The sequence below is a fragment of the Eriocheir sinensis genome, unplaced genomic scaffold, assembly GCF_024679095.1.
Source record: "Eriocheir sinensis breed Jianghai 21 unplaced genomic scaffold, ASM2467909v1 Scaffold900, whole genome shotgun sequence".
NCBI classification, from domain to species: Eukaryota; Metazoa; Arthropoda; class Malacostraca; order Decapoda; family Varunidae; genus Eriocheir; species Eriocheir sinensis.
In genome coordinates, this window is record NW_026112276.1 from 1 (window position 1) to 17,370 (window position 17,370).

Consider the following 17,370-nt stretch of genomic DNA (forward strand, 5'->3'; position numbering starts at 1 on the left):
TTGTCAGTTTCTCTCATATATATTGCTATAAGTCCTAACAAATGTTCTAACTGGTAATAACCTCTGCAATTTTTCTTGTACTTATCATCTTGTTCTTCAGTAGTGAGTCTAAGCATTTCCCCTGAGAGATGAGTTTTCTCTATGATGCAAATCAACTACATAACACAGCAGCAAAATATTCCTGCTGACTAGTGATCATGAAAGTCCATCTCTTTTGCATCACTCAGACTGTCCTGGTCCCTCGCCTACACTGGAGGAGGCTTCTGAAAGGATACGCCATCTTGATCATCCTGCTCTAACCCCTGATGCCCTTTTCATCAGAATCAGGGTCGCCAGGTCATAGCGTTATTAGGGTGATGTTGATTATTCTTGAGGTTCCCATGCTATTCTCTCTCCCAAAAGTATTATCATCCATTCTTGAAAAACAAACTTGTTCTTATCAAGCTACCAACTCTTTCAAGGATTAAGTCATGCCAGGTGTGCAAGTACAGCTGAGTTAATGTTTGCAGTCCCTTTGGCTTTTTTAGGATTTTTATCCAAAGTTGGGCCAGGAGACAGAAATGTGAGGGGCCTGCACAAATTTAGAAGCATAATTTTTTTTCTTTCACTTCATTGAATATTCTCCGAGAAATTCATCACAATTAATGTTTGTTCCCAGCCTTGAAGATTTTTTCGATGAACTCCTATGCGCATGTTGTCTGTCACCTCCACCATGGGTGAGAACCTTGAAGCACGAGGTGACGCGCTTTCACCCTATATACTTCAACTTGAGAGCCACTGGGTCTTTGTGGTGATGATCACTTTGTTGTCAGGCAGTGAGGTGAGAATGTCATCAGTAAGACTCTTTGCCTCCCTCCAGCTCCTCATCAGCCATCAATCACCAAATACAACACTCACCCCTCTGCATAAGTGGGGAACACATTTCATCTTTCTCTATATGACTAAAAGTCTTGGAAGCTCTCTCTTCAGGGTAGGATGAAATGCTCTTGGTTGTATGTGGCAATAAATCTGCACGGAATATAGATAAGTAACTCCACTCCCTTTTTTGATGACTCGTCCAAATTTTCAGACCAGAGGTGGTAGGCATGCTTGCATACTGAGGTTTTCCCTTCTCCATGTCCCCCATGGATCACAAATACTCTGGAGGAAGCGAGATCATTCTTGGCAGAATAGAATGTCCTTCATCTGCCAAGAGCCCTCAGCCTTTATGTCACTCATGTTCAAATTCCTGTTCACATAGACATCTTTAGTGGTCAAGGATTGCTGTGTGTCATCATTGCCACTAAGAGGTGACATGTTCAAGAGGTTTTCTCGGCACAAATGAGGTTTCTGCAACTCCATTCTGGCATCACGCTTGATTTTACCAGTCATATCCTCCTTCAGCTTTTCCATGGTCCAGTAGTACTTGGCGTGTGGTGTAGATTGTGCAATTTCATTCATTTTAGAGTTTACTTCATCCTTTTTTCTCTGGAGGTCCTTCTTCATATCACTATCCATTTTGTCTAATTTTTTCTCAGTCATTTCCAAGATGATGTTTAGGTATGTCTTAATGGTCTTCAGGGTTTGGTTCAGGTCAGCTGTTTCAATGGCTGACACATCATGTGACAGGTTGTTTCTCTCATTTTTAACCCGATGATATAGGACTCAGTGTAGTGCTCTGATATTGCCCAGGCAGTCGTTATCAGAGAGACTGACACACCTACTAAGCAATTTGCCCATCAAGGTTACATCCTTACTGGCTAAACTATCTATGTTGTCCTGACACTTTTCCAAGTCTTTCTTTTTCATCTGTTGTGAAAGTTTTCTTGGAATCTTTGAGAGCACAGACTACACTTCCTTTAAAGCTCTGAAAACAAAGGCCAGAACCTGACAGCCACCCCTTCAGGACACAGCACTGAAAAAGCACAACAACATTTAACTGTTCCTGTGTAAAGGTGCTTGGAGCAGAAGCTGTAGTGGATGCTGCAGCCATGGCCTGCGAAGGGCGTGAAAGCAGATCCAGAACACTGGTTTGAAGTGAGGAGTCGGTGTTGGGGCGTGAAACAGGCTGCACGGGACCATGAGGACTCGGTGCTGGGGACACAGAAATAGGTTGCATGGAGCTACATGGAAGCTCATATGGTTTCTGAACGATTTAACAACGTATGGCTCCTGCGGGTAAGTCTTGGATGATTTTTAAGGGCTTTCATGCCCTCTTCTTCTGGTGACTTCCAATAATGCAGTTTCAAGAAGTTTATAAATCTTGTAACTCTTTTCCTATATTCCTCCCTCACTGGCTGGTGGCCTGATGTACTCTTCGGTTAGCTTCTCGAGTGTTAACTGAAGGGCACCTGCTTTTCCTCCTTTGGTGGCGGCTGTAACTGGAAACAAACACGCTGCACCACTTTGTAAAGAACACTAATGGACATATTCTCGGGGAGGGATCTTGCTCTGAGAACTTCGTTTTCATTTGAATAAACAGTTTGGGGTGGTATATAATAGCCTTTAGAGTTCAGGAATGTACTGAAGGTGTTCCTTTTAAATTGTTGAGTTCCCGATAGACAATAATAAGCATCACATGCACTGAATGCTGACTGAAATGGTGTATATATGATGAGCAATAGGAAGGTCATTGTTCATGTCTAACTTCTCCCAATGTGCTTGATCAACTCAGACTTTAAATCACTAATATCAACTTTCTTCTGGTCTTCCACTCTCAATAATACTAACAAGACTCTTCAATACCTCATCCATGTGATGGTTTAGTACTGTCTGTCATTTCTGAAGCTGCACCCAGACTCTCTTATACTCTGTCCAACAGCAGGTTATGAGCAACTCTATCGTGTCACTTCCAGACTGCCATACTGGGTCACGATGTTGTGTCAGGCCACAGCAATGTTTCAGAAGCTTGTGCAGTAGGTGAGCATCATATGTTTCCACTGGAATATTGCCTTTTCTTATGATACTTTTCTCCTCATATTTAAAAAATCTTTGATGTGATAAACATTCGCATCTTTACAAAACTGTTCGATGGTCCTGCCTTGTAGCCGTGACAAATGATTGAATGTCACAGCAAAGGTCCGTTGGATGAGCCATCAACAACTTCACTGCTTTTATTGTTGAAGCCTCTGGGTAGAGGTCCTGCTGATCAGCCATGATGGAGGAACAAGGGACACTTTGCCCTTTCACCTCAGTGCTGGAGCCAGGAAGTGCAAATCAATGGAGTAGACAGTCCAGTTCATGTGTGGAGATGAGCTAAGACATCCAGTGGGTGGTCTTCTTCTTAGGCCATGTTCTCCCAATATCTGTCTAAGAGAAACATTGCTAACTCAGTGGGTAATGCAGCTTTGCCTATCTTTAAGTTATCACCTGCCTGTATCTATCTATCTAGGTGGCTCCCAGACTGTCGCATGAGGCCCCTTTTGCCTTTCAAGAAATTCTCATTCCTCCCTCCTTATTCTTTAGGTAGTACAGTAGACCCTCTAACTCAAGATAAATACTAAAATTAAATCACACTAAATGGAGGTGTTAGATCAATCAGGTTTAGTAATTTGGGACTGGTGGGACTTTTATTCTGTGTGTGTACGAAGGAGTCAGCTCAAGGGCTTGTTGTGAGAAAATCCTTAAAAATAATGCTACAAAGGAGAGTACACTGTATTATAATACTATTATATAGTACAGCTACTATTCAGACATCATATAAAAAGAGTTACTCAGCACACTGCAAAATCAAACAGATAACTGAAAAAAACTGATCCTGACAGTTAAGGTTATAGAATATTGAAGCATTCACAAAAATAGTTATGCGAATGTTTAAATACAAAAACAGTTAGGTATGGCAAAATGTTAGCCATGGTAAGAACAATTATGATGGAATGTTAAATCCAGATTAAGGTAAAAGAACATTAACATATTCACAAAAATTAACATATTAAAAACCTTGTATCCCACAAAAATAACATAATAAATAAAAGAAACAAACACAGCCCGAGGTGAACCCTAATATAGAACACATAAATTAAGATTATTACCTTCATTGCTCTTAATGCATCTCAGTGGTACAGTGCTTACGGTCCCTACAACAAACATGCAGGCCTGGGTTTGAGTCCCGGCATGGGCTATCAATCTGCAGCCCACCCAGGTGTTCACCCTTCCTTTCAGACTGGTTGATAAATGAGTACCCAGGGAAACCTAGGGGAGGTAAACTGTGGTAACCCGGATGTCACACTGGCCCTGTGCCGAGTTAAAGATTCTCCCCCACCACATGCTCTGAGAGCCAATGGAACAAAGATGAGCACCGTGAGAAGCTGTGGCGTATGCTCCCAACTTTATTTTCCTTTGACCTTTATCCAATTCCCAGGTAATTTTTTTCAATACACCTTGAACCAGCTCAAGCTAATACCCAGTGGTGGGCACTGCTAACCGAAAAGTTAGCTTCGCTAACTGGTAATTCACTAACTAAAAAGTTAGCTTCGCTTTCCCTAAACTGCTAAACTGGTAAGAGAAATTAGGGGAAGCTGACACTAACTGCTAACAGGTAACTTTTTTCAATGGAAGATGCATTACTCTAAAATACCAAAAAGTTCCCCTAATAATTGTCCAATTAACCTACTTTAAGGCGTAATTTACCCAAAAGTGGGAGCCCTGGAATTATTGCGCCATGTGGTTCAACTGGTGCTGTGTCTGCCCACAACGGACAAGGACAAACCTGTGTGAATTTTTTAGTGGACTTAAAGTTAGTGGAGGAGGACCTACATTTAACGGAAGCTAACTGGTCCGCTAACTGTGTCCAAAGTTAGCGAAAACGCTAATCAACTAATGAAAAAGTTAGCTTCACTAATTAGCAGTTAGCAGATTAGCGGAACTGTGCCCACCACTGCTAATACCTCACAAGCCTTGTAAAACTTTTCAAACTTTTCCCTCAACTATTTTCATGCATTATTAAGTTATATTTATATTCGGGGGGTACAGAGTTATTGGGTCTGTAATCGAGGACGCTGAGCACTCGTAATTAATAGTTCATGCGATACCCACAATGAAGGTCCATCGCCACTGACATCGGACTTGGCAGCAAGGGGGGGGGTCTGGTCAGGTTGGGTTAGGTTATGTTAGGTTGGATTTAATTTCATTCTTCTTGCAATACACGTTGTGCAGATCCATTGCTATGCACATCGTACTTGCAGCATGGGAGGGGGTCAGGGCAGTTCAGGTCGTTAGGTTAGGTTAGGTTGGATTTATTTGCTTGCTCAACACCTACCAAGCAGGGGCCATTACACAGAGGAGGGTGGGGTCAAGTCAGGTTAGGTTAGATCAGGTTGCATTTAATTTAATTGTTCTTGTGATACCCACCGTGCAGGTCCACTGCTATGAGGGGAGGGGGGTGTAGGTCACATTAGGTTAGGTCAGGTGGAGTTGCATTTAATTTAATTGTTCTTGCGATACCCACCGTGTGGGTCGATAGCTATAAGCTACTAACACCTACAACCAGCCCCAGCCAGGAACAACCACACTACTACACTGTCATGTCATGGGGATGATTTGGTTAAGACTTACTTAATGTACCTTTTCCAGAAGCCTTGGACCTGAAAATCAAAGTCCGTATTCCTAAATATACCATCCCCTCAGCACACCCATGTGAAAACCCTCTTATAATTGTTGCCGAGATTTTCAAGGACTGTTTTGTGATCCTAGTGATAGTTCAACATGACTTCAGCATCTTGTTCAGGAAAATCACCCACAAAAACCTGGTTAATCTTCTCTGTGGCCTTGGAAAAATTGCATTGGGAGTCTGAGACATTCAAGAATACAGAGTACTGAGCCCCTTCATGAAAAAAATGCCCCAGTGATGTTAGCCCCTACAGGAAAAAATGCCCCAGTGATGTTAGCCCCTTCAGGAAAGCCATGCCCCAAAGTGATGTTGGCCCGTAAAGGAGATTATATGCCCCGAAGTGATGTTAGCCCCTTAATGAAAGCATATACCCCAAAGTGATGTTAACCCCTTCAGGAAAACCATGCCCCAAAGCAATATTAGCCACTTCACAAAAGCCATGCCCCGAAGTGCTGTTAGCCCCTTCAGGAAAGTCATGCCCGAAGTGATGTTAGCCCCTTCAGGAAAGTCATGCCCGAAGTGATGTTAGCCCCTTCAGGAAAGTCATGCCCGAAGTGATGTTAGCCTCTTCAGGAAAACCACGCCCCAAAGCAATATTAGCCCCTTCACAAAAGCCATGCCCCGAAGTGATGTTAGCCCCTTCAGGAAAGTCATGCCCGAAGTGCTGTTAGCCCCTTCAGGAAAGTCATGCCCGAAGTGATGTTAGCCCCTTCAGGAAAGTCATGCCCGAAGTGATGTTAGCCCCTTCAGGAAAGCCATGCCCGATGTGATGTTACCTTAACTGCCACGTAACCGCCTTCAGACTGGGACAGGAACGTGACACGTCTGATAACCTCTGCATTATCTAACAAAAAGTATAGTCTCCTGATAGTGAGATGGTGGATTGGTGTTCTTCGCCCGTGTGGCAATATCTTCTTTGTTCGTTCAGGATATGACGCAGTCCTAATTTAGGGGGCGAGATAACAGTACGGCTTATCCTCTGACAAAATGCAGGATGCGGTGCTCTTTAGGAATATCATGGGGCCATATTACAAGGCCAAACCGAGAATTTTTGGGTCCCTACATAAAGGGTCGGTTTAGAGGCCAATTCGAGAAGTTTTGGGTCCCTACATAAAAGGTCGGTTTAGGGGTCGTATTTCTATTTCAAGTCCAATCCGAGAAGTTTTGGGTCCCTACATAAAAGGTCGGTTTAGGGGTCGTATTTCTATTTCAAGTCCAATCCGAGAAGTTTTGGGTCCCTACATAAAAGGTCGGTTTAGGGGATGTATTTCTATTTCAAGTCCAATCCGAGAAGTTTTGGGTCTCTTGAAAGGTCGGTTTAGGGGTCGTATTTCAAGTCCAATCCGAGAAGTTTTGGGTCTCTTGAAAGGTCGGTTTAGGGGTCGTATTTCAAGTCCAATCCGGAAGTTTTGGGTCTCTTGAAAGGTCGGTTTAGGGGTCGTATTTCAAGTCCAATCCGAGAAGTTTTGGGTCTCTTGAAAGGTCGGTTGGGGTCGTATTTCAAGTCCAATCCGAGAAGTTTTGGGTCTCTTGAAAGGTCGGTTTAGGGGTCGTATTTCAAGTCCAATCCGAGAAGTTTTGGGTCTCTAGAAAGGTCGGTTTAGGGGTCGTATTTCAAGTCCAATCCAAGAAGTTTTGGGTCTCTAGAGAGGTCGGTTTAGGGGTCGTATTTCAAGTCCAATACGAGAAGTTTTGGGTCCTTACAAAGGTCGGTTTAGGGGTCGTATTTCAAGTCCAATCCGAGAAGTTTTGGGTCCCTACATAAAAGGTCGGTTTAGGGGTCGTATTTCAAGTCATACCCGATGAGTTTTGGGTCCCTACATAAAAGGTCAGTTTAGGGGCCGTATTTTAAGTCCAATCCGAGAAGTTTTGGGTCCCTGTACAAAGGTCGGTTTAGGGGTCGTATTAAAGTCGTTATTATAAGACACTTTTGCCTCTCACATCACCTATTCTGAAGGTCAAAGAGGGGGTCAGTCGGGTTCTAATGAGTGTTTCTTCAGGTTCACGGTACAGAAGAAGGGTCAAACTACCACCAGGGTCATAAAACTACTCCCGGAGATGCCCACAACTCCTACGAAAGCCTTGCCAATTATGTGTTCTTAAGGCGAAATGTCTTGTAATGACCTTATTAATTAATTATATCTCCCAGCCGCAGAATAACTCGGAGAGGTTCAACTTGCTTACTTTTTCTATATTTCACTCATCGCTATCTTTTCCTTTCACTGTTTCGGCTAGGCACAAACATCAGGGAGAGACATGGAACTCACTACCAGAACACATATATAGTTAATGCTGCATCTACATCATTAAAGAACAAATATGACATACAAAACAGAGGAATATGTAAGCGGGCAACAGAATACATGAGTCTTAATTATTGGTAAGTCTAATGGCAGATTTTAAAAAGAATTACCCTCACATCAACTATTTCCAAGTGCCAAAAAGGATATTAGTTGGCTTCTCATAAGTGTTATTTTAGGTTCACAGTACAGAAGAAGTCAATCTACCACCAGGATTCTGAAAGTAACTCTGGAAATGCCCAAAACCCCTACGAAAGCATTGTCAAATATGTGTTCTAATATAAATAAGTGTTATTTTAGGTTCACAGTACAGAAGAAGAGTCAATCTACCACCAGGATTCTGAAAGTAACTCTGGAAATGCCCCAAACCCCTACGAAAGCATTGTCAAATATGTGTTCTAGGGAGCCCATCTGTCTGAATACGGCACACAGCGGGGTATAATTACCTTTTAAATAATCAGATTCACCGCCCATAGTCGCCTGCCCGGTGCACCACTCTCTGGCAATATGGCTCCAACACTCCTCCTATATAACTCCAAAGATTGCTCCCAAACGTTTTGAGCGAAAAATACCGAGGTTTTCCTGGAGTCAGAAGGGCTGCCACCACTCACGGCAACTACTTCCTAAGGCCAATAAGGAGATTAATCGGAGTTTCATGAGTATTTTTTCACAGTCGCAGCATAGAAGAAGGGTCAAACTACCACCCAGGCCATTAAACAACCCCTGGAAATGTCCAAAACTCCTTCAGAAAAGTGTCAAATAATAATTGTGTGCTCTGGGTCTGCAGAGCTGTGTTGCCACCTCGGAGTTTCTCACATATCTGCTGGAGTTTCCACATTGTGTTTACAACAGCAGGGGCTCCCCTTTGCAAGCCTTTTTACGGCTCATTTCTACGTGTTTTTAAAGTTCATATATTATGAGGTTTGCGCAAACCAAAATCTGCACACAAAACGGGTACTTTTCAGGCTTCTTTGAGGATCATTTTGAAGCTTATGTCAAAGTTTGTATTTCTCCACAAAGTTTGCCACACATTGACTGTCAAGGTAATTTTCAATGTCAAACAGCAAGTACCTCCAAAAAAAAAACAGGTATATATATATTATATATATATATATATATATATATATATATATATATATATATATATATATATATATATATATATATATATATATATATATATATATATATATATATATATATATATATATATATATATATATATATATATATATATATATATATATATATATATATATATATATATATATATATATATATATATATATACATATATATATATATATTACATATATATATAAATATATATATATATATTATATATACACATAATACACATATTATATACACATATACATATATATGCATATATATATATATATACATATATTATATGTATATTATATATTATATATATTATATATTATATGCATACTATATATTATATGTATACTATATATTATATATTATATATATTACATATATATTATATGTATACTATATATTTACATACATTATATTATATATATATATTATATATATATATATATATTATATATATATATATATATATTATATATATATATATATATATATATATATATATATATATATATATATAATATATATATATATATATATAATATATATATATATATATATATTATATATATATATTATTTATTTATATATTTATGACAGTTGTATATTGATATATATATATATATATATATATATATATATATATATATATATATATATATATATATATATATATATATATATATATCTATATATATTATAATTTTGAACCACAATGACCTTGATGAAATTCAGAATGAACTTTAAATTCAAATTTTGAAATGGCATCCACACATTTTTTTTTACCTCCCCACACGTACTGGAAAGATTCCACATACATGATTGCTGTTAACATGCGATGCCCTAAAAAAAAATAATCTAGAGTAGTTTTCCAGGCTCGGCTGGTCCACTGTAAAGGAAGGGGCGGCTGGGAACACGGCCAGGCACTGCGGGGCCAGGCGGCGGCGTGGCACTGAGGCGGCACACGTGGTTTTGTTTATATCGGGGGAACATATGTCCTTTTTATTCTTCGTGGCTCGCGGTGCGGGAGGTTTGCGGGAAGCAGGGAAACACGAGTATTGACCTACAGCCCCTAACAAAGGACTTTCTAGATCGCAGCCGCTCAGCCAATCGCGAGGTCCGGGGCGGCCGACGTCACGGCTCGGGGCGGAACCTGTTGTGTCCGTTTGCATTGAGGCGACTTCGAAGGGCGATCATGGACCACCGTATCCATCGCCAGGCCTTAAAACGGTTACAGTTCATAGTAGAATCTCATTAAAACACCAGAAATGCATAAAAAAGTGTGTTGAGGCTGCTTAAGGGACTGATTGGCCATGTGAATACCCAACTGGCTGACATACAGGTTTCGGACACAACATAAACTTGTCAACACTGTACAGCAAGAGCAAGAGCAAGAACATCAACAACATGGCCTCCAACTTGTACCACTTCATGGACCAACAGCCGACCTTTGTACCGCCACCCCAGAACACGGTGCTGCAGGAGGCCCCGAAGGAGAAGAAGAAGAGAACCAGAAACCCGGAGAACTGGAAGAAGGAGAAGAGGAAGCGAGCCATCTTGTCCGGGCGGCCTTATGTTAATACCAAGGGCGAGCTCGTGGGGCCTCGAGCTATAGGGCCGGACTGCAACTGCAAGAATAAGTGCTTCCAGGCTGTGAATGACGATAACCGCAACGCCATATTCAACGGTTATTACTCCCTCAACAGGTGGGTGGTGCGGGGTGCTCTTCGTTAGTTTGAGGCATAGTCATATTTATTTATTTATTTATAAATTTAATTTTTGTACAGCACAGAGCAACTCAACGGCAACAAAAAGAAGATGTAAAAAAAGAAAGCCCACTAAAAAATCCCCCGTTAATAAATATTAGATTAGTTTGTTGTTCATATTCAACTAGGCCTTCGTAGGAGTTGTGGGCCTTTCCAGGAGTAGTTTTATAACCCAAGTGGTAATTTGACCCTTCTTCTGTACTCTGAACCTAAAAGCCTCACATTATAACCTTATTGAGGCATATCATATTCTTCCAGTGCCCAAGTACACATTCAACAAGGCCTTCATAGGAGTTGTTGGACTTTCCAGGAGTAGTTTTATAACCCAAGTGGTGGTTTGAATCTTGCTTTGTACTATGAACCTTAAAAAACACACATTACAACCTGATTATCTTCACTTCAACCTTGGAAATAGTTGATGCAAGAGATAATTAAGTTTTTCTCTGGAATCACACCCAATTTTCTGATACTAACTAACAAATACAACCTAACTAAATCTAACCTGACCTGCCTTGACCATCGGAAATAAACCTAACTTGCTCCTGCTCCCCCCTTCCCTCCCTTGATGCCAAAATGCAATGTGCGAGGTTGTGCTCCTCAGCTTCTTACATCATTAGTTTGAAGTTTCTTTAATATTCCGGAATCCATTAGTTACTGCAAGTGAGTGAAGTGACACGCTCCTGGCTGTGTGCTCCCCGTCAGTTAGTTGGGGGTACCTAGATCAGGAGTCCCCAAATATGACATGCTCAGGGGCCGCAAAAAACTAGAACCACGCTGCTAACACCTGCCGCTTGCTCTGCACACAGCTATGACGAGCAGAACGCCTACCTCTACGGCCTCATCCGGCGCCACGACATCCAGCGGAAGAGGAAGCCGGTTTCGGAGCGACGGACGTGCTCCTACAAGTACTACGTTCGCATCAAGGGCAAGGAAATTCAGGTGGGTGAGAGAGAGAGAGAGAGAGAGAGAGAGAGAGAGAGAGAGAGAGAGAGGGGGGGGGGGGTACAGACAGTGATAGGCAGACAATATTCAGACCCAGTTCTCATAAAAGTAATCAGAAAAACGGTGTCTTAAAACTTAGAGATTGGAGACACAGACACAGAGGCTGAAAGAGAGCTCAGACTTCCCTTAGAATAATAAAAAATAAACCAAGAAGAGAAAATATAGAAAAATATATTATTATTATTAGTATCACCTTGTATAAGCCACTCTACTGAGAATAAAGTGTATTTCTAAAGCATTATACTTCATCTAAATGTATTCCCTATGTATCACTATGTATCCCTATGTATTTATAAAGCCTTATACTTCATCTAAATGTAATCCCTATGTATCCCTATGTATTTCCATCCTAAGTTTGTATCTCTGTATTTCAGGTGTGCAAGAAAGCCTTTGCCAACATCCACGGCATATCGGACAAGAAGATCCGAACCCTTTGCATCAAGCATGAGCAGAACATCCTCTTTCCCCGTGACAACAGAGGCCGCCACAGAAACAGACCCAAAAAGGTGGAGTGACCGAGGAATTCTGTCCCGCCTCATAAGCGTACCATGAATGCCTGGTCCAAATAAGCATATCTTCTTATTTTTACAGCAAAGAAAGCAGCTCAAGGGCAAAAAAATAATGATGAGAAAAAATGCCCGCTGAATGCCACTATAAAAGAGTTCAGAAGAATGGCCAAAAGAGAGGTCAATTTTGGGAGGAGAAATGTCACGATACTTTTCTCTTGAAAGAAGGATAAATCATGTGTTAAGTCCTTCCCCATTTGGAAAACTCGCCGAAGCTCCCACTTACTCTTGTATGGATAATATTCTCTACTCATTTGATTTTCAGACATATACTACACAGCTACTATGACCTAAGTGGTAGTTTAAACCTTCTTCTGTACTCTGAACCTAAAAACGCACACATTAGAACCTTACTGAGGCATATCGTCATGTTCTTCCGGCGCCCAATTTGATTTTCACACATAAACTACTACACAATTGCACTATTTACTCTATATTGCAAAGTAGCCATTCTGCATCATATTTACAACGTTACCCGTGACTTGCTATCGACAACTGTTGACGTAGAGATAGCACTTACCTCGTCTCAATGCGGTGGCTTGTGATGTGTAGGAGTGGTGGCATATCGAAGCAGACACGCCCAAAGAGAGACGGCGGAAAGTTGAAATGCGGGTAACATGTTGATCGGTGCCGCCTTCTCAAACTTCCGTGCTCGTGTCTTCATGTCTTCTCAGTTAGTGTAAAACTTCAAAAATTTATCTTTTTCGCATACGTTTTTTTTTTCTATTTGGGGTCGCTGCAATGGTTTAGCCCTTCTCTCAGTTTTCCTCTAATACGTCTGCAAATTCTCACTATTCATCCACTCTTTGTTAACTGAATTCAAATTGTATAAAAAAAAATCATAACCAAGAAATCACAAATACACTTCATTATACATCGATCATTGTGGCTGAGAGTCCTGCCTTCTCGGGTTCTGCATCCCTGCCCACAGCTAACAGTCGGCTCAATACCGGATATGAATTGATGGAACCTGCAACCCCTCCCTGTAAAGTCCTTAACGCCACTCAAATCAAACTTAGAAACGGGCTGGAGTCAAGGTTCCAATCATAACCCCAACCTTGCAACCCCTGCCTGTAAATCCTTAACCTCACTTGAATTAGAAGTCGGGGTCGAGGTTGCAATCATAACCCCCACCTTGCAACCCCTCCTTGTAAATCCTTGACCTCATTTGAATCAGAATTATAATTTGGGGTCGAGGTTTCAACACAGTTAGGTTAGGTTAAGCTAGATTAGGTTAGGTTAGGTTAGGACACCCCTGCTCGGTACACTAGCATCGGGCGTAAACATTCAGTACACTACCATTGGGCGTAAACATTCTCTGACAGCTGACCTCTCTTACAGGTGACCCCAGAGCTGGTGACATTGATCAAGCACCACATCCTCAAAATGCTCTCGGGCCCCAACGGCAGCGACTATATCAAGACGGAGAAGAACCAGGGCCCGGACGTCAACATATCCAAGCTGCACAAGAACTTCCTGCAGCAGTATGAACCCGAGGCTATTGATATGGAGACTGGTGAGTGGTGCTGGTGGTAGAAGGGGTGGGGTGGTATGGTAGTGGTGGTGGTGGTGGTGGTAGAAGGGGTGGGGTGGTATGGTAGTGGTGGTGGTGGTATTGGAAGGGGTGGACTTTTATCATCCTGACCCACTTACCACTTTCAGCTCTCTTTTTCTTCTTCTCATTTTCTGCCAGTCTTCCAACTTTTCTATTTTTTCTTCCTTCAGTTTTTTTCTTTTACCTTTTCCTACGTGGTGGTATGGTAGTGGTGGTGGGGTGGGGTGGGGTGGTATGGTAGTGATTGTGGTGGAGAGGATAGAGTGGGAAATGGAAGTTATTTTTATTTATTTATTTATTTATTTATTTTTTGCAGTAAAGGAAATAGATCAAGGTTAGGTTAGGTACTGACTCAAGGGCAAAAAAAAGGAAAACAATAATGAATAGAAAAAAAAGTCCGCAAATCACTGCTCCTGTAAAAATGAGTTAGATGGGTGGTCAAAAGAGAGGTCAATTTCGGCCGTATTGTTCCTCCTCTGGTTACTGTTCCAAACACTTAACCTTCCCCTGCCTCCCATTAAACAGGAACAATGAACACTTATTGATATATAGTACAGTTGACCCTCTACTTAAAGCGACTGGTACCAAGGAAAGTTGCGCTGGATAGAGGTGTTATTTCAATTAGATTTATCAATTTGGGACTGGTTGAACTTTTTTTTTCTTGTGTGTGTGTGTGTGTGTGTGTGTGTGTGTGTGTGTGTGTGAAGGAGTCAGCTTGAGGACTGTTATAAGGAAATTCTTCAAAAGCGTTTTCAATGGCGGGTCTACTGCATTGATCTTCCAGTGACAACTTCTCCCTGGACTTAACAACCTTCTCCTCCCAACAGACAAGGTGATCAAGGACTACGACGCCAAGGTCAAGTCGTGGCTGTACTTCAAGGTGTTTCATGAGGAGTTCAAATCGATGGACTTCAACACGGTCAAGAGAAAGTTGTCCGACCTCCGCAAGAGTCTGGAGGCCTCGGGGGCACTGCAGACAACCAAGAAGAAGGCCCCAAGCAAGTCACGGTCTCGGCAGCGCACGCAAGACAACCAGAACGCCCGTGCAGCTGCCGCCGCCGCCGCCAACACCACCACGCTGGCCGAGGTGCCCACACAGGCGCTGGGCGTGGCCATGACGGCCGCTCCCGGCACCCAAATGACCGGTTACATGGGGCCACAGCAGCCGCACACCCTCCCGCCTAACCTGCAGCTGAGTGTGTTGGGGCTGCAGCACACCGGGGCGCCCTTCAACCCCGCTGCAGCCCAACAGCCACAGCAGCAGCCCCTCAACCTCCAGACTGGGGGCAACGGGGGCGGCCAAGTTGGGGAGCAGCCGCAGGCCCTCCCCTTGAACCTCCACTCCATGGGGGGCCACATGCCATCCTACTACCTCTCCCTGAGCCACATGTCCAACCTCATCTCTCTGCCTGTGTCCTCGGGGGGAGCGGTGCAGTCGGCCGGCACGCAGACGGCGAACTTCCCAGCGCAGCACAACATGCAACAGTTCATCCCCACGCACAGCACTGTCAGCGCCCAGACCGAGGCGGGGCCGGGGGGGCAGCCACACATCATCCAGGGGGGGGTGGGGGTCACCTACACGGCAGCGCCCCAGCACAACCCCAACATGTACTGACCCACAAGGCCGCCCCAACACAACCCTAATATGTACTGACAAAACGAGGCTGCCCCGGCGGCACACACAGCATGCGCTAACAAGCCGAGGTCAGCCCAGCAACACCCCAGCCTGTACGCCCCCCAAGGCTGCCCGGCCAACACTAATATCCACCGGCAAGCTGATTGACTGTCTTGGGGTATATAGTCATGGCGCTGCAACTACAGTGGTCGTATGGCGCACTGACAAGACGATGCAGACTGCTGTGGCCGAGCCTTTATAGGGCATGTGTGGGGTATGAAGGCCTTTTGTTCCCCCTCTTAATAAAATGCCCTGGTCCCTTGTGGCATATGAGAGACATGACCTTTTATTGACAGGTCTCTTGTTCCCCTCTAAATAAAATGCCCTGGTCCCTTGTGGCATATGAGAGACATGACCTTTTATTGACAGGTCTTTTGTTCCCCCTCTTAATAAAATGCCCTGGTCCCTTGTGGCATATGAGAGACATGACCTTTTATTGACAGGTCTCTTGTTCCCCTCTAAATAAAATGCCCTGGTCCCTTGTGGCATATGAGAGACATGACCTTTTATTGACAGGTCTCTTGTTCCCCTCTAAATAAAATGCCCTGGTTCCTTGTGGCATATGAAAGACACAACCCTTTTTTTTATAGGCCTCTTTTTCCCCTTATGAAAATGCCCTGGTTCCTTGTGGCATATGAAAGACACAACCCTTTTTTTTATAGGCCTCTTTTTCCCCTTATGAAAATGCCCTTGTCCCTTGTGGCATACGAGACACAACCCTTTTTTTTCATAGGCCTCTTGTTCCCCCTCTTACCAAAATGCCCTGTTGGTCCCCTGTGGCATATGAGGGGTATAACTTTTTTTACAGTAAAGGAAACAAGCTCAAGGGGCATAAATTAAAACAAAAAAGCCCCCTAAGAACAAAAGAACCTGCTAAGGGTGACTGACGCATGATTTCCTGAAGGTCACCACTAGAGGTCCACCTTCCGTCTGTGTCTCGGTGAATGACGGGGAACGTTTTGTATCTATATCTTTGTTCCGCTGTACGCTAAGGCTCATGGGAGTTTGGGAAGCGCCGAGGAAGCTCATCATTACTGTAGAAAACCATGGCTGTGCTAGAGTATATTGATGACATATATAAGTCGTTTCCTCACACTTATCGATATACTGTGTGTGCTTGTGGAAGAGTCAGTGCCGTGTAAACTGATCCCCTCTGAGGCTGATACATTGGGTGCCATATATTAAAGCCCTAGAAAAGTTAGTATTGTAAAAACCATCCCTCTAGACTTCGATTCAGAGGTGATTGTGTAAGTGTCAATACCATGTGAGAGTTGATCTGATCCCCTATGAGGCCCTGATACATTGAGTGGCATATATCAAACTCCTAGAAAAGTATGTATCTGGCAAAGGCCATCTCTCTCGACTTGGGTTCAGAGGTGCTTGTGTAAGTGTCAATACCATGTGAGAGTTGATCTGATCCCCTCTGAGGCTCCGATACATTGAATGGCATGAATCAAACCCCTCGAAAAGTATGTATCTGGTAAAGGTCATCCCTCTAGACTTTGCCGCAGAGGGATGTTAAATATTCAGACTTTTCCACAAGTACAAACAGTGTATCACGGCTTCCCACTCCAATCTGTAAATCATATAAGGAGGTCTCCCTATTGTACAGGAACATATACCTCTTAGGGCATTAGTAGTAACAGTATATACTATAGGTAGCTACTTTTTTATATATATTGGAAGGAAATACTTATCGATACAGGATTAAGGAGTAATGCAGCAGTGGCAGGGATGAAGGAATTATAAAGCGATAATTTTACGATGATTTTACAATTTTAATCCCCAAACAAAAGA

At 42.7% G+C, this 17,370-nt stretch overlaps 1 protein-coding gene across 1 annotated transcript; it reads left to right on the forward strand.

The window, feature by feature from the left end:
* Nucleotides 1-10,381: 10,381 nt before the first annotated feature.
* On the forward strand, nt 10,382-15,848 carry LOC126994872 (uncharacterized). The gene is made up of 5 exons (XM_050854137.1): nt 10,382-10,715; nt 11,582-11,714; nt 12,152-12,283; nt 13,685-13,859; nt 14,726-15,848. The coding sequence occupies exons 1-5, from the start codon at nt 10,417-10,419 to the stop codon at nt 15,511-15,513; spliced, it is 1,527 nt and encodes a 508-aa protein (XP_050710094.1). The 5' UTR covers nt 10,382-10,416; the 3' UTR covers nt 15,514-15,848.
* Nucleotides 15,849-17,370: the final 1,522 nt, after the last annotated feature.